At 40.7% G+C, this 22,759-nt stretch overlaps 1 protein-coding gene across 1 annotated transcript in view; it reads right to left on the minus strand.

Annotated features, from left to right (window-relative positions):
* Nucleotides 1-973: 973 nt before the first annotated feature.
* CEP85L (centrosomal protein 85 like) overlaps nt 974-22,759 on the minus strand; it is a 141,976-nt gene continuing 120,190 nt past the window's right edge. Inside the window, exons 8-13 of the mRNA XM_069726208.1 lie at nt 21,937-22,091; nt 16,063-16,180; nt 15,846-15,896; nt 6,231-6,338; nt 3,805-4,018; nt 974-1,262 (exon numbers count right to left, since the gene is read on the minus strand). Of these exons, the coding sequence (XP_069582309.1) occupies nt 1,096-1,262; nt 3,805-4,018; nt 6,231-6,338; nt 15,846-15,896; nt 16,063-16,180; nt 21,937-22,091 (813 nt within the window). The 3' untranslated portion in view covers nt 974-1,095. The remainder of the gene's footprint in view (nt 1,263-3,804; nt 4,019-6,230; nt 6,339-15,845; nt 15,897-16,062; nt 16,181-21,936; nt 22,092-22,759) is intronic.

Consider the following 22,759-nt stretch of genomic DNA (forward strand, 5'->3'; position numbering starts at 1 on the left):
TAATCACCCGTAAAAAGAAATGCTTTTGACCATATGTATTGTTCACCTTACCAAGCCCCATTTGTGCAGAAATATAATCAATCACCTATGAACCGTTCTGGAAGGAATATCAGAGGTTTGGATGCTAGATCTGGTAAAGTAGAGAGGAGAACTAGAATAAAAGAACATAACATGTAACAGTGATTACAACCTCTATGCCTATTTCCCTATGATAACACTTCCTGCTCAGGTACTGGCAGCGAACTCCTCTTACAGGACTATTGGTGTCACAGTGACTAGACCTAGGTTTAATATCTAATCCTCAATGCTCTCTGTACCTGGAAGACACCAAATTGTTGCATTTCAACCACAAACAAAAGTGTACTCCAATGTATAGTAGTAAAGTGGTCATTAAACTGTTCTGTGTTATGTTTAAATCCCCAAGCTGTACTACAGTGTGTTCTTCTACAGCTAGATCATGAATGAACAGAGCGATCGCCGGGCAGTCGGCAGAGATTGTGATTACAGAGCAAAATAAAGATCCTACTGACCCTGCTGGAAATGACTTGGAAGAGAAAAGGATTAGTTCTCAGGCCTTTAAACCACCAGAATGTAACATGGATGGAGTGTGCTTAATGGGACGGTAAAGCTTCCATTTGAAATAATGGCTTACTTCACGTTTTGGTGGCTTTATAAATGGACTAGTTCTGCCCGGCCAATCTGTCTGAAAATGGAACACGGCTAACATCACTGTCAATACAGGAAATCTTTGCCGCTGAGAGAATATGACAGTGGTCACGGCTATATAAAAAATGATAATAGATGTGAAACATAAAAGAGAGACTCCAAGATTAGCTTTGCCTTTGTCCATTATATCAAAGATCCGTATAAAACACCAAATTGCAGCCTCCACTTTCCCAGCTCTTGCACATTCACTCATTTGTATACATTCACTGGTTGTTCATTCATGAGTTCATTTTTTTCTGGAGTGTCCGATGTGTAGGATATTCCATGAAATGTAGAGGAGTGGTGAGACGTTCTGCATAGTAATGCTCCAGTATATGGCTCTCAGACTGAAATGTAGGGGAAGCATTTATTGTGAAGAGTCCCGGAGGATCATTGGGTGATACAATTATCCCCCATATCTTGAGCATAGCAGTCTGACAAAGTCGTCCGCAGTTCATCAATGTCGTTCCGAAGCTGCCGCACATCTGTCAGTTTCTTGGTCAGACCCTCTGTGCTGTGGCTACTGGCTTCACTTTCGTCGGAGCAGGAGTTGGTGGCTGAAGAAAACAACAGAAAACTCATTTACACAATGACAACTCCAGCTTTGAGGTTTACATAGAATTGCTGTATATCAACGCTAAAGGCCATGCTGGGAAGTTGTGTATTGCACAGGTCACGTGGCCACCGCAGTCGCAGCACTGACATCACAGGAGTGGGGTCTGTCCGGAAGGTAAGCATATTTTCTTTGTAGCTATGGCAGTTGACTATGGGTTGTCCAGTAATGGACCACCCCTTTAATGGAAATCATTAGGTCTTACCCATGACCAGCTACTATACTGTGAATTTTGACAAAAAGAGCACCCACAACCAGCTAATGAAAAAGGTAACCAAAATTAGATGTGTAACTCGAAAATGCCAGTGTATGGAATCTAATGGTGAGGATAGACATCCCGCACTCCGTTCATCCCTAAACTCTTCCACAAGGATGACCAGGGCTTGGAGATCCAGTTACACAAATATGCTTGTCTTCAGTGATTGCTCTACATGAGAAGATGTCAATATGGATTCCAACTGATGCTGCTTAATCTGTTACTCACTATAATTGTATCCCCGGTCCGTTCTAAGACAGTCTGTCGGCACAAAATGACTGTTCAAACCAAGCACAGGCACTTGGTGCACCCTTAGCATGATCAAACGATTAAGAACACCTTCCAACCTACTTGTTTTCTACCTTTCATTGCCCCTCTGTGGCTCCTGTACAACCTCAACTGTAAATCAAGGTGGAGGGACGTGGGGATAAATATACAGCCAGTAAGTTGAAAGCTGCACTGAACTGCTTGGTCATACCAGGGATGCACTGTCCACCTGTGCTTGGTTTCAGCAGTCATTTTGTGCCGACAGATTGCCTTTAATCAGTTTGTCCAGTCTAATATAAATGAAGCCTAGTCAATGTATTCTGAAATGTTTCTCAGCGGATATACTTGGTGTCTACATTCGTCACCATTTTCAGGACCTCTACATTTAGTCAGTTAACCATATCTCGGACAACAGAACTCTCGTTTGTAATCAACTTTCTCAAATGAATATGGTCAGTAGCATGTAAAAAGAAATTAATATTTTCATTCACTGACATTTAATCCCTTAGTGACTGAGCAAATTTTGACCTTTTAATGGCCAGGCCAATTTTACAATTCTGACCACTGTCCCTTTATGAGGTAATAACTCTGAAACACTTTAAAGGAGCCCACTGAATCTTTTCGTGACATATGGTACTTCATGTTAGTGGTAAAATTTCTTCGATATGACTTGAGTCTATGATAAAAATGAAAATTTAGCAACAATTTAGAAAACATTGCAATTTTCAAACTTAATTTTTGTGCCCTTAAATCAGAATCTTGTCACACAAAATAGTTAACAAATAACATTTCCCACATGTCTACTCTACATCAGCACAAATTTGGAAACAATTCTTTTTTGTTAGGGTTAAAAGTTGACCAGCGATTTACAATTTTTCCAACAAAATTTACAAAACCCTTTTTTTTTCTTTAAGGGACCACTTCACATTTGAAGTGACTTTGGGGGGTCAGTATGACAGAAAATACCCAGATTGACACCATACTAAAAACTGCACCACACAAGGTGCGAAAAACCACAATCAAGAAGTTTATTAACCCTTCAGGTGCTTCACGAGAACTAAAGCATTGTGGAAGGAAAAAATTAACATTTAACTTTTTTCACAAAATATTTACTTTAGACCCAAACTTTTTTATTTTCACAAGGGTAAAAAGAGAAAATAGACCACAAAATTTGTTGCGCAATTTCTCCTGAGTACACCAATACCCCATGTGTGGGGGAAAATCACTGTTTAGGCGCATGGCAGGGCTCACAAGGGAGTGAGCACCATTTGACTTTTTGAACGCAAAATTGGCTGGAATCGATGGTGGGCACCATGTTGCATTTGGAGACCCGCTGATGTGCCTAAACAGTGCAAACCCCCCAATTCTAACTCCAGCCCTAACCCCAACCCCAGCACCACCACCCTAACCCCAGCACCCCCACCCTAATCCAACCCTAACCCAACCCCCAACACAGCCCTACCCCCAACACAGCCCTAACCCCAACACAGCCCTAACCCCAACACAGCCCTAACCCCAACACAGCCCTAACCCCAACACAGCCCTAACCCCAACACAGCCCTAACCCCAACACAGCCCTAACCCCAACAGTCCTAACCCTTACACAGCCCTAACTACAAACAATAAAAAATAAATAAAAATACATTATTTTATTATTTTTACCTAACTAAGGGGGTGACAAAGGGCATATTTCATTTGCTATTTTTTATTTTATTTTGATCACTGTGATAGGCTCCATCACAGTGATCAAAATGAACCAATAGGAAAAATCTCCTATTGTTTCTGTTAAATCTCTGTTCTGCATTTATTCAGAAACAGAATGACCCCTTAAAGCAGAGATCTTGAGGTAATTGAAGCACAAAGTGTAAGCAATGAAAATTATGATTTTTTGCATAGACATAGAAAAATACTTTAGCAGCAGGGATAAGTTGTATGGGACAGTCTCACATTTGAAAGAACTTACAACGTATGCCCAGGAGCAGAGAAAGATTGGGCTCCTTGCCCTGTACGCGCTGATTTAGAATACTGCAGAGTGCTTTCAAGTCAAACAGACATTGGGACATTTCCTTAAACAGCTGCTCGGCCACCGGCATTTTCTCCGACAGCGGCTGTCTGGATTCGAGTAACTCTTCCAGTTGCTTGCACATGGAAGTATTCTCTTCCTTTAACTTCTGATTCTGCATGAAAATGAAAGGAAAAATGAAAGAAAGAAAAAAAGGTAATTAAAGGGATTTTCAGGGCACCAAAAAACCAAACAAAAAAACCCAGCCTCTGTAATGAGTTTTACTTTTGCCTACTTTTTTTTTAGCTCCCCACCAGCATCCTGCAGCCATCTTTGTAGTCTGTGGCTGCTTACATTTACTACCAGCTCTCCCTCTGTGCCTCCAGGAGGCAGAACGGTATACATCTCTATCCACCCAGATCACCTACAAAGCACCATCCTGAGACTCTTATACAGAGTCTAAAGATGGATAATTCATTGGCCACAGATTCTCCCTCCTAATACCCCTAGTATGTATGTTTTTAAGACTCTATGGCACTGTTCACGTGAATTTCTGCAATATGTTAGGGTGATTCTGCCTGAATCCATTTTTTTGTGGGATTCAGATGGAATCACTAACACACTGCAGCAGTGTGAACATGGCCTTACAAATGCAGACACTGGCAATGCATAGGATCAATGCGAAGACATTTCATTCACTATAATGCTGGAAGGTCCAGAACTATCCCCTTTGGCCATAGTCACTAGTTGATAAGCTTACTAGCTAACTCTACAGCCAATGAAATGCCTCTTTAGCATCTGCTCTCCTTACTTCCCTGTAAAACTCTCCAACGATCAGAGTCTATGCCTCCATGACATCACTTTTCAGAGAGCATAGCTCTGAATGTTACTATCGGAATCCTGCCTCCTTACATGCAGGCTATATTGAAAGCGCGGACAGGAAATCACTGTACTTTGAAGAAAAGCTAGCCAGAAATAAGGAGCTGGAGGACAGGACAGTTCAGGAACACAGCAGATTTTTGACAGCAAGTAAATTATGAAGTTTCTTCATGCAGCATAGCCTTTCCAATGTTTTAATAATCTGTAAATATGGCCATTGACCATACTTGGCCATATTTGGCCATGGCCAATGAGTCAATGGCCACACTAAGATGAATGTGCCTGCCCTCGTCAGATCGCAAATGCTAAGAAGCTTGAGGCAGGGCAAGTACCAGCATGGGAAACTGGCTGGGAATCCCTGGTACCATTGTGTAGAAATATGTTGTTCCAACTTTTTTGAGCCATTGGAATTACACATGCTGGGAACACTGCAATATCTATTGGGACTTTGTGATCGCATCAGGAAGCTTTCATTCTTACTGTTCTGCTAAATGGCTAAATGTTGCCCCAAAGCATAGTTTTACCTTAAACACCACTAATCTTTTTTTTTATATAGTACACTACTACCCAATAGTTTGTCTTCATCTCAGTTGTTTGTAGCAACCTTATAACTTAACGGGATTTTAAGAAGTGCTGTAACTCGTCACTTATTACTCCCCTTTACAAAATTAATCATCCCTAACAAATAAAAAACTACAGTCACATTGCACTTCGCAATTGCTATTCTAATTCTGCTTGTTTTAGTTTTGAAGCATGCTACCATTTCAAAAAGGTTGTCCAAAAATAACATAATGATGGTTTATCCATTGAACGGGCTATCAAGATGAGATCAGTGGGGGACAGACACCTGGCACCCCTACCTGTCAGTTGAAAACCGCTCTGGCTGAAGTCGGAACTAAGCGACGCATGAGAGCGAAGTGTATTTATCCACAGCTGCCGCTAAGCCAAGTATGGGGTTGGTGATTCGACACATAAAATAGTTCCAGGTGCGGGAGGAGTGTTTAAGTGGCGTATCCTATTAATGAGCCATCGGTAAGCCACTCCTGCACAAAACTTTGAAATACATGCTCAGAAACACTCATTTTATTGGTAACATTGCCAGGTAAATACATTTATGGGCTAACTAGGGAATAATAAAAGAGCTTTTAGATGATCAATCTAGGGGATCACTGCCATTTACATACTGAGGGCAGAACGCCATAGCCGCACCAAAGGTTCTAGCAAATAAAAGAGGTAAGGAAACAAAATAAAATGTCTCCTTCTGACAGCTTTAAACATTGTCAAGTGTTAACGAAAATAATATTTGTCTGTACGTGTTGTCATGCATGCAATGCTCTAAGAATAAAAAAAAATAGCTATAATTAGACTATCACAATGTGCAAATGCATATTTAATGGAAGAACAAGGGAAATCCAGAGTCACTTTCTTGACAAAACCACCACAAATAGCCTTATTGTTAAAAAAACACCAAACCCTTGATATATTGTTAATAGGTTGCAATTACATACTTCCGTGGAAAGCGTGTGCAGCTTCTGTGTGCAGTTTGCTTGATCTGCAAACGTCTTCTCAAGCTCCAGAATACAGGAACCTTCCTGAAACAACTTATCTCTTAAAGTCTAAAGAGAAAAACAAACAATCATGTATACATACAGCGGTAAGGAAAATGATTTAACCTACCCTCCCTCATTGTGAATTATAAGTTTATTAGCAAAATGTACAAACTTTCTTTTGTTTGCAATGAATCAAACAAGAACAAAGTACCTAGCTGAACACAACTAATAAAACAAGTGGTTTTTCCATATTCAACACAAAATGTCACTTTTAATGTCTTCTGTAGTCTCATAATTATTCAACCCCGAATAGAAAAACACTGTTTTACTTGTATGAAAAAAAAAAAGATGTGTGAAACCAGTCATCAGCGGATTTCACACGATTCTGCAACATGGATCAAAGTAGGAAAATTTTCCTTTTTCTTTTATATTTTTGCACACAATAAAAAAATGGTCAAAAAGTACATAGACTATAAAAATAACGGAAAGTACATGTTCACAAAAAATTGACACATACTAAACAATATTCAAGGTCTTCCTGCTCAAACTCAAAGGCATACACTGGTATTGAAATATATGCAAAATTTCAGACCTATGGATCAGATGATTGTGTGTCGAGGAGAAAGAATGACGCATACTCTGAAAGAACACATTGCCTACAATGAAACATGGTGGTGGCTCACTGATGCCCAAAGGCTGCTTTACTTCCTCTGACACTGTGTGGAGGGCAAGATGGATTTAATCAATCATCCAGGAATCCTAGGAGAAAATGTTATGCTTTCTATAAGAAAGCTGAAGCTTGGGCATCATTAGACCTCCGACAGGACAATGATCCCAAACATACATCAAATGCCATCAAGGCTTTGTTTCAGGAGTCCTGAAAGATGCTGGAGTGGCCGTCACAGTTTCTTGACTTGAAAACCCTTGACAGTCTTCGTTGGATGACAAAGAAGATGATTGCAGGATGCAAACCCAAGAATATTTACGAACTAGAGGCCACTACCTATGAAGAATGGGCTAAGATTCTTCAGGAACACTGGCAGAAACAGATATCATTTTTGCAGCAGGTCATAATAAAAGATAACGGTGCCTTACAAAGTATTATATACGCTTGTTATGATTTGGTTGAATAATTCTGACTGTAGTAGTCATTAAGTGTCATTTTGTGATGAATGTAGATAAAACACTGGATATATTATTTGTGAGGAGCTATTTAAGTTTTTCTTGTTTCATTGGTTTGTTGTAACAGCAGAAAGTATGTAAATTTTGCTGAACATATTGCAATGGGGCCTGCCTAATTTTGATTCTGACTGTAGCTTTAGTCATGTGATCACTAGATGAAGAGATCCAACCTAATCACAACTAAATATGCAAGAATATATTGTGATTTAGTAATGACTAGCTGGACAAAGTATACAAGTCAGCTTGGCTAGGGTCTTTCTCATAGAGCTATACACCATCTTTCCATTCTTAAAAAGTCCAGTGTATAGAACAGCAGACCTCATGTCACTGCAGGAGACTTCCTCCCATACATAACTTCGCAGTCCTCCTATGTAGAACCAGAAATTGTTTTGTTTTGATTTGCCAAGTCCTGATAAAGCGCGATAAGTGGCTAAATAAATTTAGCATTTTTCAATGCCCAGCGCTAAAGACTTCCGATGAATGGCCTACATAAAATATTTAAACATGCAATACCTGATTTACAGACACAATATGTAGTTAATCAAGCAGTGCGGACAGCTTGGTGCTCTGGCAGGTAATTATAGGAGTCTGCTCCACCTCAGGCCATGTTCCCAGACAATGAATAATGAACTACACACCCAAATCCCTCCTGTTATTAATCATTGGCCAAAAAAAAAACACTACTGAGGCTTCTGAAACGTTAGCCGCCTATTCACACATTTATGGTATTCCCAAAAGCAATCATGTCTGATCCTAGTATCAAAGTAACTTTGTAATTTCAAGTTTATTGATTTTCATAAAGGTATTAAAACATCAAGCTGTGGGTAAAAAAAAATAATGCTGCTGCAGTTTAATTTCAAATTAACACCTTAATAACGATGATGAATTGCGACTTGAGGCCTGGTACATAGACTACAGCTATATATCAGTGCTGTAGAAGTTACATTTTCTCTGAGCACAGAGAGTGCTAACATTTTGGAGGTTATTCTGTGTAGAATTAATAGGCACTCTCCAAACTCCAAATGTAGCGGTATTACTGAAAAGACCACCATCCAGATGTCACCAAGCTATAGGCCAATATATATGGAGGTCTACAATACAAAATGGCACGTATATTGTATTTTCAGATTAGGGTTCTTTAACCCCTTTACCCCCAAGGGTGGTTTGCACGTTAATGACCAGGCCAATTTTTACAATTCTGACCACTGTCCCTTTATGAGGTTATAACTCCGAAACGCTTCAACGGATCCTGGTGATTCTGACATTGTTTTCTCGTGACATATTGTACTTCATGATAGTGGTAAAATTTCTTTGATAGTACCTGCGTTTATTTGTGAAAAAAACGGAAATTTGGCGAAAATTTTGAAAATTTCGCAATTTTCAAACTTTGAATTTTTATGCAATTAAATCACAGAGATATGTCACACAAAATACTTAATAAGTAACATTTCCCACATGTCTCCTTTACATCAGCATAATTTTGGAACCAATTTTTTTTTTTGTTAGGGAGTTATAAGGGTTAAAAGTTGACCAGCAATTTCTCATTTTTACAACACCATTTTTTTTTAGGGACCACGTCTCATTTGAAGTCATTTTGAGGGGTCTATATGATAGAAAATGCCCAAGTGTGACACCATTCTAAAAACTGCACCCCTCAAGGTGCTCAAAACCACATTCAAGAAGTTTATTAACCCTTCAGGTGTTTAATAGGAATTTTTGGAATGTTTAAATAAAAATGAACATTTAACTTTTTTACACAAAAAATTTACTTCAGCTCCAATTTGTTTTATTTTACCAAGGGTAACAGGAGAAATTGGACCCAAAAAGTTGTTGTCCAATTTGTCCTGAGTACGCCGATACCCCATATGTGGCAGTAAACCACTGTTTGGGCGCATGGGAGAGCTCGGAAGGGAAGGAGCGCTATTTGACTTTTCAATGCAAAATTGACAGGAATTGAGATGGGACGCCATGTTGCGTTTGGAGAGCCACTGATGTGCCTAAACATTGAAACCCCCCACAAGTGACACCATTTTGGAAAGTAGACCCCCTAAGGAACTTATCTGGATGTGTGGTGAGCACTTTGACCCACCAAGTGCTTCACAGAAGTTTATAATGCAGAACCGTAAAAATAAAAAATCATATTTTTTCACAAAAATTATATTTTTGCCCCCAATTTTTTATTTTTCCAAGGGTAAGAGAAGAAATTGGACCTCAAAAGTTGTTGTCCAATTTGTCCCGAGTACGCTGATACCCCATATGTGGCAGTAAACCACTGTTTGGGCGCATGGGAGAGCTCGGAAGGGAAGGAGCGCCGTTTGACTTTTCAATGCAAAATTGACAGGAATTGAGATGGGACGCCATGTTGCGTTTGGAGAGCCACTGATGTGCCTAAACATTGAAACCCCCCACAAGTGACACCATTTTGGAAAGTAGACCCCCTAAGGAACTTATCTGGATGTGTGGTGAGCACTTTGACCCACCAAGAGCTTCACAGAAGTTTATAATGCAGAGCCATAAAAATAAAACAAAATTTTTTTCCCACAAAAATTATTTTTTAGCCCCCAGTTTTGTATTTTCCCTAGGGTAACAGGAGAAATTGGACCACAAAAGTTGTTGTCCAATTTGTCCTGAGTACGCTGATACCCCATATGTGGGGGGGAACCACCGTTTGGGCGCATGGGAGGGTTCGGAAGGGAAGGAGCGCCATTTGGAATGCAGACTTAGATGGAATGGTCTGCAGGCGTCACATTGCGTTTGCAGAGCCCCTAATGTACCTAAACAGTAGAAACCCCCCACAAGTGACACCATTTTGGAAAGTAGACCCCCTAAGGAACTCATCTTGATGTGTTGTGAGAGCTTTGAACCCCCAAGTATTTCACTACAGTTTATAACGCAGAGCCATGCAAATAAAAAATATTTTTTTTTCCACAAAAATTATATTTTAGCCCCCAGTTTTGTATTTTTCCAAGGTTAGCAGGAGAAATTGGACCCTAAATGTTGTTGTCCAATTTGTCCTGAGTACGCTGATACCCGATATGTGGGGGGGAACCACCGTTTGGGCGCATGGGAGGGCTCGGAAGGGAAGGAGCATCATTTGGAATGCAGACTTAGATGGATTGGTCTGCAGGCGTCACATTGCGTTTGCAGAGCCCCTAATGTACCTAAACAGTAGAAACCCCCCACAAGTGACCCCATATTGGAAACTAGACCCCTCAATGAACTTATCTAGATGTGTTGTGAGAACTTTGAACCCCCAAGTGTTTCACTACAGTTTATAACGCAGAGCCGTGAAAATAAAAAATCTTTTTGTTTTCCCACAAAAATTATTTTTTAGCCCCCAGTTTTGTATTTTCCCAAGGGTAACAGGAGAAATTGGTCCACAAAAGTTGTTGTCCAATTTGTCCTGAGTACGCTGATACCCCATATGTTGGGGTAAACCCCTGTTTGGGCACACAGGAGAGCTCGGAAGGGAAGGAGCACTGTTTTACTTTTTCAACGCAGAATTGGCTGGAATTAAGATCGGACGCCATGTCGTGTTTGGAGAGCCCCTGATGTGCCGAAACAGTGGAAACCCCCCAATTATAACTGAAACCCTAATCTAAACACACCCCTAACCCTAATTCCAACGGTAACCCTAACCACACCTCTAACCCTGACACACCCCTAACCCTAATCCCAACCCTATTCCCAACTGTAAATGTAATCTAAACCCTAACCCTAACTTTAGCCCCAACCCTAACTGTAGCCCCAACCCTAACCCTAACCCTAGCCCTAACCCTAGCCCTAACCCTAGCCCTAACCCTAGCCCTAACCCTAGCCCTAACCCTAGCCCTAACCCTAGCCCTAACCCTAGCCCTAACCCTAGCCCTAGCCCTAACCCTAACCCTAACCCTAGCCCTAACCCTAGCCCTAACCCTAGCCCTAACCCTAGCCCTAGCCCTAGCCCTAGCCCTAGCCCTAGCCCTAATGGGAAAATGGAAATAAATACATTTTTTTTTATTTTTCCCTAACTAAGGGGGTGATGAAGGGGGGTTTGATTTACTTTTATAGCGAGTTTTTTAGCGGATTTTTATGATTGGCAGCCGTCACACACTGAAAGACCCTTTTTATTGCAAAAAATATTTTTTGCAATACCACATTTTGAGAGCTATAATTTTTCCATATTTTGGTCCACAGAGTCATGTGAGGTCTTGTTTTTTGCGGGACGAGTTGACGTTTTTATTGAAAACATTTTTGGGCACGTGACATTTTTTTATCGCTTTTTATTCCGATTTTTGTGAGGAAGAATGACCAAAAGCCAGCTATTCATGAATTTCTATTGGGGGAGGCGTCTATACCGTTCCGCGTTTGGTAAAATTGATAAATCAGTTTTATTCTTCGGGTCAGTACGATTACAGCGATACCTCATTTATATCATTTTTTTATGGTTTGGTGCTTTTATACGATAAAAACTATTTTACAGAAAAAATAATTATTTTTGCATCGCTTTATTCTCAGGACTATAACTTTTTTATTTTTTTGCTGATGATGCTGTATGGCGGCTCTTTTTTTGCGGGACAATATGACGCTTTCAGCGGTACCATGGTTATTTATATCTGTCCTTTTGATCGCGTGTTATTCCACTTTTTGTTCGGCGGTATGATAATAAAGCGTTGTTTTTTGCCTCGTTTTTTTTTTTTTTTTCTTACGGTGTTTACTGAAGGGGTTAACTAATGGGACAGTTTTATAGGTCGGGTCGTTACGGACGCGGCGATACTAAATATGTGTACTTTTATTGGTTTTTTTTTTTTATTTAGATGAAGAAATGTATTTATGGGAATAATATTTTTTTTTTTTTCATTATTTTGGAATATTTTTTTTACACATTTGGAAATTTTTTTTTTTACTTTTTTACTTTGTCCCAGGGGGGGACATCACAGATCAGTGATCTGACAGTTTGCACAGCACTCTGTCAGATCACTGATCTGATAGGAGTGCAGGCTGCTTCACAGTGCCTGCTCTGAGCAGGCTCTGTGAAGCCACCTCCCTCCCTGCAGGACCCGGATCCGCGGCCATCTTGGATCCGGGGCTCGAGCAGGGAGGGAGGTGAGGAGACCCTCGCAGCAACGCGATCACATCGCGTTGCTGCGGGGGGCTCAGGGAAGCCCGCAGGGAGCCCCCTCCCTGCGCGGTGCTTCCCTGCACCGCCGGCACATCGCGATCATCTTTGATCGCGGTGTGCCAGGGGTTAATGTGCCGGGGGCGGTCCGTGACCGCTCCTGGCACATAGTGCCGGATGTCAGCTGCGATAAGCAGCTGACACCCGGCCGCGATCGGCCGCGCTCCCCCCGTGAGCGCGGCCGATCGGCTATGACGTACTATCCCGTCCAGGGTCAGATAAGCCCAGGGCACCTCGACGGGATAGTACGTCTAAGGTCACAGAGGGGTTAAAGCTAATACACCTTATAAATAAACGGAAGCTGATGCCAAACTTTAAATATTTAAATGAGAATATCTTTATTCAATACATCGATAAAACCATATCAAAGTGGAGATACATATGCATACAAGATAGTGCTGCCATATACAGGTAACTAGTAACAGGACCATATAAGCAATTTCCAAGTAAACGTAGTTGTTAATTCATACTGACATAGAGGCACATATAAAGAGCCCTTACAGAGACAATATAAAGATTCAAGTGAGGTCTATTATGCTATAGAGAGGGTATATACATAAAGTTTTGCACCATATTCATGGCTGCATGCCTAATCTAAATTCCCTTCAAGTTAGCACAATCCAATAAGTAAAGCCAATAGTAGAACCATAGCTATCTCAAGTAAATACTAATATGTATACTAGCCTCACACAAACCTCAATGCCAGCTCAGATAGATAAATAAAGTTTAATACATAACCTGTATATGCGGCACCTTCCCCGACGCGCGTTTCGCGTTCCGCTTCTTCTAAGGGGGTCTGTATACATACATACAGACCCCCTTAGAAGAAGCGGAACGCGAAACGCGCGTCGGGGAAGGTGCCGCATATACAGGTTATGTATTAAACTTTATTTATCTATCTGAGCTGGCATTGAGGTTTGTGTGAGGCTAGTATACATATTAGTATTTACTTGAGATAGCTATGGTTCTACTATTGGCTTTACTTATTGGATTGTGCTAACTTGAAGGGAATTTAGATTAGGCATGCAGCCATGAATATGGTGCAAAACTTTATGTATATACCCTCTCTATAGCATAATAGACCTCACTTGAATCTTTATATTGTCTCTGTAAGGGCTCTTTATATGTGCCTCTATGTCAGTATGAATTAACAACTACGTTTACTTGGAAATTGCTTATATGGTCCTGTTACTAGTTACCTGTATATGGCAGCACTATCTTGTATGCATATGTATCTCCACTTTGATATGGTTTTATCGATGTATTGAATAAAGATATTCTCATTTAAATATTTAAAGTTTGGCATCAGCTTCCGTTTATTTATAAGGTGTATTTGAATTTGGGAAGTGCCATATGTGTAGCCAATCCCTTTATAGGAGATTTTCTTTAAAGCTAAATAGACAATAAGCACATTGTGGATTATCTAATAATATATGATGAAATCTAAAGGTGGCGTTTTTTTCCGCATGTACAGTACAGACCAAAAGTTTGGACACACCCCATTTAAAGATTTTTCTGTATTTTCATGACTATGAAAATTGTAAATTCACACTGAAGGCATCAAAACTATGAATTAACACATGTGGAATTATATACTTAACAAAAAAGTGTGAAACAACTGAAATTATGTCTTATATTCTAGGTTCTTCAAAGTAGCCACCTTTTGCTTTGATGACTGCTTTGCACACTCTTGGCATTCTCTTGATGAGCTTCAAGAGGTAGTCACCGGGAATGGTCTTCCAACAATCTTGAAGGAGTTCCCAGAGATGCTTAGCACTTGTTGGCCCTTTTGCCTTCACTCTTAGGTCCAGCTCACCCCAAACCATCTCGATTAGGTTCAGGTCTGGTGACACTGGAGGCCAGGTCATCTGGCGTAGCACCCAATCACTCTCCTTCTTGGTCAAATAGCCCTTACACAGCCTGGAGATGTGTTTGGGGTCATTGTCCTGTTAAAAAATAAATGATGGTCCAACGCAAACCGGATGGAATAGCATGCCACTGCAAGATGCTGTGGTAGCCATGCTGGTTCAGTATGCCTTAAATTTTGAATAAATCCCCAACAGTGTCACCAGCAAAGCACCCCTACACCATCACACCTCCTCCTCCATGCTTCATGGTGGGAACCAGGCATGTAGAGTCCATCTGTTCACCTTTTCTGCGTCGCACAAAGACACGGTGGTTGGAACCAAAGATCTCAAATTTGGACTCATCAGACCAAAGCACAGATTTCCACTGGTCTAATGTCCATTCCTTGTGTTCTTTAGCCCAAACAAGTCTCTTCTGCTTGTTGCCTGTCCTTAGCAGTGGTTTCCTAGCAGCTATTTTACCATGAACGCCTGCTGCACAAAGTGTCCTCTTAACAGTTGTTGTAGAGATGTGTCTGCTGCTAGAACTCTGTGTGGCATTGACCTGGTCTCTAATCTGAGCTGCTGTTAACCTGCGATTTCTGAGGCTGGTGACTAAGATAAACTTATCCTCAGAAGCAGAGGTGACTCTTGGTCTTCCTTTCCTGGGGCGGTCTTCATGTGAGCCAGTTTCTTTGTAGCGCTTGATTGCTTTTGCAACTGCAGTTGGGCTCACTTTCAAAGTTTGCCCAAATTTTCAGACTGACTGACTTTCATTTCTTAAAGTAATGATGGCCACTTGTTTTTCTTTACTTAGCTGCTTTTTTCTTGCCATAATACAAATTCTAACAGTCTATTCAGTAGGACTATCAGCTGTGTATTCAGCAGACTTCTGCACAACACAACTGATGGTCCCAACCCCATTTATAAGGCAAGAAATCCCACTTATTAAACCTGACAGGGCACACCTGTGAAGTGAAAACTATTCCCGGTGACTACCTCTTGAAGCTTATCAAGAGAATGCCAAGAGTGTGCAAAGCAGTCATCAAAGCAAAAGGTGGCTACTTTGAAGAACCTAGAATATAAGACATATTTTCAGTTGTTTCACACTTTTTTGTTAAGTATTTAATTCCATATGTGTTAATTCATAGTTTTGATGCCTTCAGTGTGAATGTACAATTTTCATAGTCATGAAAATACAGAAAAATCTTTAAATGAGAAGGTGTGTCCAAACTTTTGGTCTGTACTGTACATCTACACGGAAAGAAGATATCCTCCTGATTTAGCAAATCATTGATCAGACTCTTTAGCAGTTATTTGCATGTTATAGTTTAATGGTTTAAGAAAAAAACCTTTAGGAACTATAGTTGTTTTTTTGGACAATCTTACCTGAATTTCTGCAGCCATAGTGTCAATCTGACATTGTTGATTGTCGATTACCTAAAGAAAAAGAATAACAAAATAATAATTAAAAATGACACCCTTTAAAATATTGATAGTAAATAGCAAAAATTGTGAAGGAAATATAAATCTTATTTATTAAATATGAGGTCTGTCCTTAAAACTTCAAGAATGAGATATTTGGTCCCCGATTCCCGTGCCTTACCTTGTTAGCCCGCTCAGTTTGCTCTCGGAGCCGTTCATTTTCACTCTGTAGCTGTTTCGTATCCAACATTGGAAGTCGGACACCATCCTCCAAACATTTTTGGACTTTTTGCTGTAAGCTGCAAGAACAATAGTGGTAATACAACTTATGGGGTCAAGCAAGACACACGATAACTAGTTCACGCATATTGAAAACAGGATAGCATATACCGTAATAGGTCACCTAAATTAATCTCTTATTAACCCCTTCCTGCTGCAGCCAATTTTTTTTTCCCTCCACTTTTTCCAAGACGCATAACTTTTTTTTAAAAATTACTCATTCATGTAGAAGTAAGAGGGCTTCTTATTCAGCGGGACAAGTTGAAATTTTACAATACAATGGGAAAAATAATTCAAAGTGTGGTGAAACAAACGCAATTGACAGTTTTTGTTTTTTTTATGACATTCATTGCGTGATATACCGTAAATGAGAAGGTAACACGACTTTTCAGGTCAGTAGGATTATAGCAATACCAAACTTTGCAATTTTTTTTTTGGTTTTATTATTATAACGGTGAAGCAAATTCAGAAATTTGTATATTAATAAAAAAAAAAAAAAAGGACAAGCTTGATATTTACAGAATCATATCGACCTAAAGAATTATGTTACTACCTCATTTATATCATGCAATGAATGTTGTGAAAACGAAACCCCAAAGAACAATGTCAGAATTGCTTGATATGCATAAACGTAATGTTTTGATAACTTTATTGTATTCTTTTGCAGAGATGTAATGGTAAAAAGCAATTCTGGTGTTTAATATATTTCTTTGCTTTACAGAGTTTACCATACTGACAAAATAATTTTACAATTTGATAGATCGTACTTTTATGTATGCAGTGATACCGAATATACACTACTCAAAAAAATAAAGGGAACACTTAAACAACAGAATATAACTCCAAATAAATGAAACTTCTGTGAAATCAAACTGTCCACTTAGGAAGCAACACTGTTTGACAATCAATTTCACATGCTGTTGTGCAAATGGAATCGACAACAGATGGAAATTATTGGCAGTTATCAAGACACACTCAATAAAGGAGTGGTTCTGCAGGTGGGGACCACAGACCACATCTCAGTAGCAATGCTTTATGGCTGATGTTTTGGTCAGTTTTGAATGTTGGCTGTGCTTTCACACTCCTGGTAGCATGAGACAAACTCTACAACCCACACAAGTGGCTCAGGTAGTGCAGCTCATCCAGGATGACACATCAATGCGAGCTGTGGCAAGGAGGTTTGCGGTGTTTGTCAGCGTAGTGTCCAGAGGCTAAAGGCGCTACCAGGAGACAGGCCAGTACACCAGATGATGTGGAGGGGGTTGTAGGAGGGCATCAACCCAGCAGCAGAACCGCTACCTCAGCCTTTGTGCAAGGAGGAACACAGCAAAATGACCTCCAGCAGGCTACAAATGTGCATGTGTCTGCACAAACGGTTAGAAACTGACTCCATGAGGATGGTCTGAGTGCCCGACGTCCACAGATGGGGGTTGCACTCACAGCCCAACACCATGTATGAATCCGATTGAACCATCTGGGACATCATGTATCGCACCATCCACCAACGTCACGTTGCACCACAGACTGTCCAGGAGTTGGCGGATGCTTTAGTCCAGGTCTGGGACGAGATCCCTCAGGATAACATCCATCACCTCATCAGGAGCATGCCCAGGCATTGTAGGGAGGTCATACAGGCACATGGAGGCAACACCAATACAACTGAACATCATTTCCTTGTCTTGAGACATTTCTACTGAAGTTGGATCAGCCTGTAATTTGATTTTCCACTTTGATTTTGAGCATCATTCCAAATCCAGACCTCCTTGGAATATTCATTTTGATTTACATTGATCATTTCTATGTTTTATTGTTCTCAACACATTCCACTATGTAATGAATAAAGATTTGCAACTGAAATATTTCATTCAGTGATATCTAGGATGTGGTATTTAAGGGAACCCTTTATTTTTTGAGCAGTGCATTTATTTTTATTAACCCCTTCACCCCCGGAGCTTTTTCCGCTTTTTCATTTTCGTTTTTTGCTCCCCTCCTTCCCAGAGCCATAACTTTTTTGTTTTTCCGTCAATATGGCCATGTGAGGGCTTATTTTTTGCGGGACGAGATGTACTTTTGAAAGATACAATTGATTTTACCATGCCATGTAACAGAAAACGGGAAAAAAATTCCAAGTGTGATGAAATTGCAAAAAAAGTGCAATCTCACACTTGTTTTTTGTTTGGCTTTTTTGCTAGGTTCACTAAATGCTAAAACTGACCTGCCATTATGATTCTCCAGGTCATTACGAGTTCATAGACACCAAACATGTCTAGGTTATTTTTTATCTAAGTGGTGAAAAAAAATTCCAAATTTTGCTAAAAAAAAAAAAAAAAAGTGCGATTTTCCGATACCCGTAGCGTCTCCAAATTTCGTGATCTGGGGTCAGGTGAGGGCTTATTTTTTGCGTGCCGAGCTGGCGTTTTTAATGATACCATTTTGGTGTAGATACGTTCTTTTGATTGCCCGCTATTGCATTTTAATGCAATGTCGCGGCGACCAAAAAAACGTTATTTTGGCGTTTTGATTTTTTTTCTCGCTACGTCATTTAGCGGTCAGGTTAATCCTTTGTTTTTATTGATAGATCGGGCGATTCTGAACGCGGCGATACCAAATATGTGTATGTTTGATTTTTTTTTTAATTGTTTTATTTTGATTGGGGCGAAAGGGGGGTGATTTGAACTTTTATATATTTTTTATTTTTTTTATATTTTTAATCACTTTTTTTTTTTAATTTTGGCATGCTTCAATAGCCTCCATAGGAGGCTAGAAGCATGCATAACTCGATCGGCTCTGCTACATAGAGGTGAAGTACAGATCACCTCTATGTAGCAGAAATGCAGGGTTGCTTTGAACGCCGACCACTGGGTGGCGCTCAAAGCAATCGGCCATCAACAACCATAGAGGTCTCAAGGAGACCTCTGGTTGTTATGGCGATGCACTGCTGACCCCCGATCATGTGACGGGGGTCCGCAGTGCGAGCACTTCCGGCCGCGTGGCCGGGAGCGCTAGTTAAATGCCGCTGTCAGCGCTTGACGGCGGCATTTAACTAGTTAATGGGCGCGGGCGGATCGCGATTCCGCTCGCGCTCATTGCGCGCACATGTCAGATGTACAAAACAGCTGACATGTCGCGGCTTTGAGGTGGGCTCATCGCCGGAGCCCACCTCAAAGCAGGGGATCTGCCAGCTGACGTACTATTCCGTCAGCTGGCAGAAAGGGGTTAATATCCATTTTAATGGGGGGAAAAAAGAGGGGGATTTAGCTTTTTTTTAAAATTTGAACCTGCAATTATTGCATCGCTTGTTCAATATACTGCAATATACACAGAAACTTATGGTCATAGCAGGCCTCCGGCTGCCATGGCACCCCATCAATAACCTGTGATCAAATATGTATGTAGTTGCTAACAGATGCATGGACCGCTCTTGCCAGAGATTCAGCTACTCGCTGTCAACATAGCAGCAGTTTCACTTCATGCTGACAGATCGGGACTACTGGTGTCGTGCTGATTACCAGCCGGGTCTCCACTGCCTAAATGGGGGAAGTCATTGACTGCTCCGGAATCTCTGACAGAAGCGGTCAATGACTGACACCGGGTACAACAGACAGGCAGTTGCCTCCGTTAGCAACTACATGCCTTTATCTTTTTTTTAAATCCTGGTAATCCCATTTAAATGCTGCTGTCAGAGATTGACAGAGGTATTAAGGGGTTAAGAGAAGCAAGCGAATGAAAGAAAGGGGGTTAAAATATATTTCAGTCTCATCTTATGCAGAGCTTCAATAATTTAAATATTCCCTCAAGCCCTATTTCCATGTTATGCAACTAAAAGGGAACCTGTCATTAGAGATTCATGCTGCTCGAGCCACAGGCAGCAAGGATCAGAGCCTGGCAGAGCAATGGCAGCCAAGTATGTTTTACTGTGGCGTTTCAGTGTGAAAAGCTTGCAGAGTACTATAAGTAGACACCTGACTAGTCTGATGTGGTCCCCGTCCGGCTTCTCCCCGATCTGCTACATTTTGTTGTCATGTGTTTGCCACGTGCACAGAGTGACTTGTTAATCAACTGAAGTAGGGCGGGAAAAGACATTTGAAGACTGCATCAGACTATCCGTAGCGTTTCAAAGTAAGACATACCTGCCTGCAATCACACCGCCAGTGTTTTTTTTTATCAAAAATTTTTTTATTGAATTTTATAAAGGTTAACACAAAGAGAAAAACAACAACAACCAAACAAACACTGGAGAAACACAGCTCTCCACTCCCCAACCGTAAGAAACATTATTCATGCGTTATTTATACATCTTGGCTCTGCAAAACCAGTATAATTGGATGAAGAAATATTTGAACATAGTAACAGTAGTCAGACCAATTACATCTAGCTTGTGAAAACACCATTAAAATTTTTATTAAGTTTAATTTAATTTGAGGCATCATATAAACATAGCTCAAAGCAAGCTGAGGCGAAATCGCCTTAATTCCCTAGATGTCGAACCAGAGCCATCAATCCATAGACCCCCATATCTTGTCAAATTTAGAGATAGCATCTGTTTTTAGGTATATGTCCTTTTCCAAATTTACTAGCCAGTTAACTTTATCAATAAATTTTGATATCATTGGCTCCTGATCAGTTATCCATTTTTGGGCTATCAATTTTCTTGCCATATATAACCATACGTGCCGCAGCCATTTTGCAGTACTCATCAATAGACAGATCTTCAACATATCCCGATATACATACTAATGGTGTAAGCTCTACGTCAACTGAATAAACCCTGTTAATCGCTGCACGCCGCCAGCGTCTAAGTCAGGCTTCCTGGGATTCAGGCAGGATGAATCTAATAAGGTCCATGTAAAAAAGGCCTTAAGTTATTTAAAAGCTGCCCACAGCCACATACACATAAAATAAGCATAAAATGTATGCTCCTGTATTTAATCCTTGCCGTTCCAGTACGGTAAAACTATCCTCCTTGCCGGTTCTCGGCTTACCTTGGCTGCTGCGGTCATACCAAGCTCTGGTCTTAGCGGTATACAACATGAGACTTCTGAGAACTTTGCATATATAATAATGTAACTAGTGCTGGGCATATCATATTTTTATTAACTCAATTTATGTATAAAAGCCATGTTATATTAATAAGATGAGCTTGTTGGCTAACAAAAAGCATCAAATTCATCAACATTTTGCAGGCAGACATGTGAGATAGTCATTGTAGTGTCTGACTATTACACATTTACATTAAGGCTGGTTTCAGTCTTGAGTTCAGCAGAGCTGCGGATGGCAGCCTTCTTCCTCCATTAAGCCCCGCCCACTGCCGCACCTCTTCCTTCAGCTCCGCCTACGTCTGCATGCATCCTGCGTACCCTAACTTTAACATAAGGTACGCAGGCCATGCGTATATATGCGGATGCCTCCACATGCGTCGTTTTGATGCTGCGCTGAACTGCGTCGAACACAACATGCGGTCAGCGCAGGGTCAAAACGACGCATGCGGAGGCATCCGCATGGCCTGCATACCCAATGTTAAAGATCGGGTATGCAGGACACATGCAGAAGTAGGCGGAGCTGAAGGAAGAGGTGAGGCAGTGGGCGGGGCTTAACGGAGGAAGAAGGTTTTCATCTGCAGCCCTGCCGAACGCTAGTGTGAAACTAGCCTAAGGCATTGTCCACACCACAGTATGGGAAAGTTGTTGGTGGAGGAAGAATGATTACCCCAGAAAAGGAAACATGCATTCACTCACATATAATAAAAATATATATATATAATAATGATGGGTCTCACCTTTGAACTGTGAAAACCAGTTCTTTTTCCCTCTGCTTCTGACACTCTGTCTGTGCTTCTTTCTCTCTAATCTGTGTTCTGGACTCATTGGCGAGTTGTTCTAGACAATTAATGGTGTCTTTCAACTGTTTGTTTTCTTCTTCTAATACCTGTAGCTTTAGGCACATTAGACAATTCATTAAGTCAGGTTCATTATGTCATTCCAGTTATACAGAGGCAATGCACTCAAACTGCCAATGTCGGAAATCACTTTTAGCCACTGCATCAATCGCCTTTTTTTTAAAAAAAATTTAATTAATTTAAACTGAGCATATCCTCCATTTGGCACTGATCCATTGATTCCGTAACAGTTTTTATTTTCTTTCTGTGCCCCTCTGTTCCAAGGTTATGCCCCCCACAGTAATAAAGGCGCATATTTTCTGTCCAGTCGATTGGATGTATACCACAGAACTTCTCTGTAGCCACTTCCATGTTTTGCTGGCCAGCATCAAGAGGTGAAAGAACAAACTCCCACACAGAAGTTCTGTGGTATGCGCCCAGTTGGATGAAGGGAAATTAAGCGCAGTTATCACCAGGGAAGGAGGGGGAATAGCTTTTTAAAAAAGGGTCACAGAAAAAAAAGAAGAAATGTTCGAGAACCAGTAGGACAGCACCAATTAGAGGAGGTACTCACTTTACGTTAAACAAAATCCAATGAGAGGTCCTCTACAACTGAATCAGTCACATGTACAGAATCCTTTAAAGGAAACACTTCTTGTCCAGAAATGCCATTTAACAGCAGATCTGGGGTAAATCCACAGGTAACCAGATGTACAATCATGTG

Source organism: Ranitomeya imitator, chromosome 5 (genome assembly GCF_032444005.1).
Source record: "Ranitomeya imitator isolate aRanImi1 chromosome 5, aRanImi1.pri, whole genome shotgun sequence".
NCBI classification, from domain to species: Eukaryota; Metazoa; Chordata; class Amphibia; order Anura; family Dendrobatidae; genus Ranitomeya; species Ranitomeya imitator.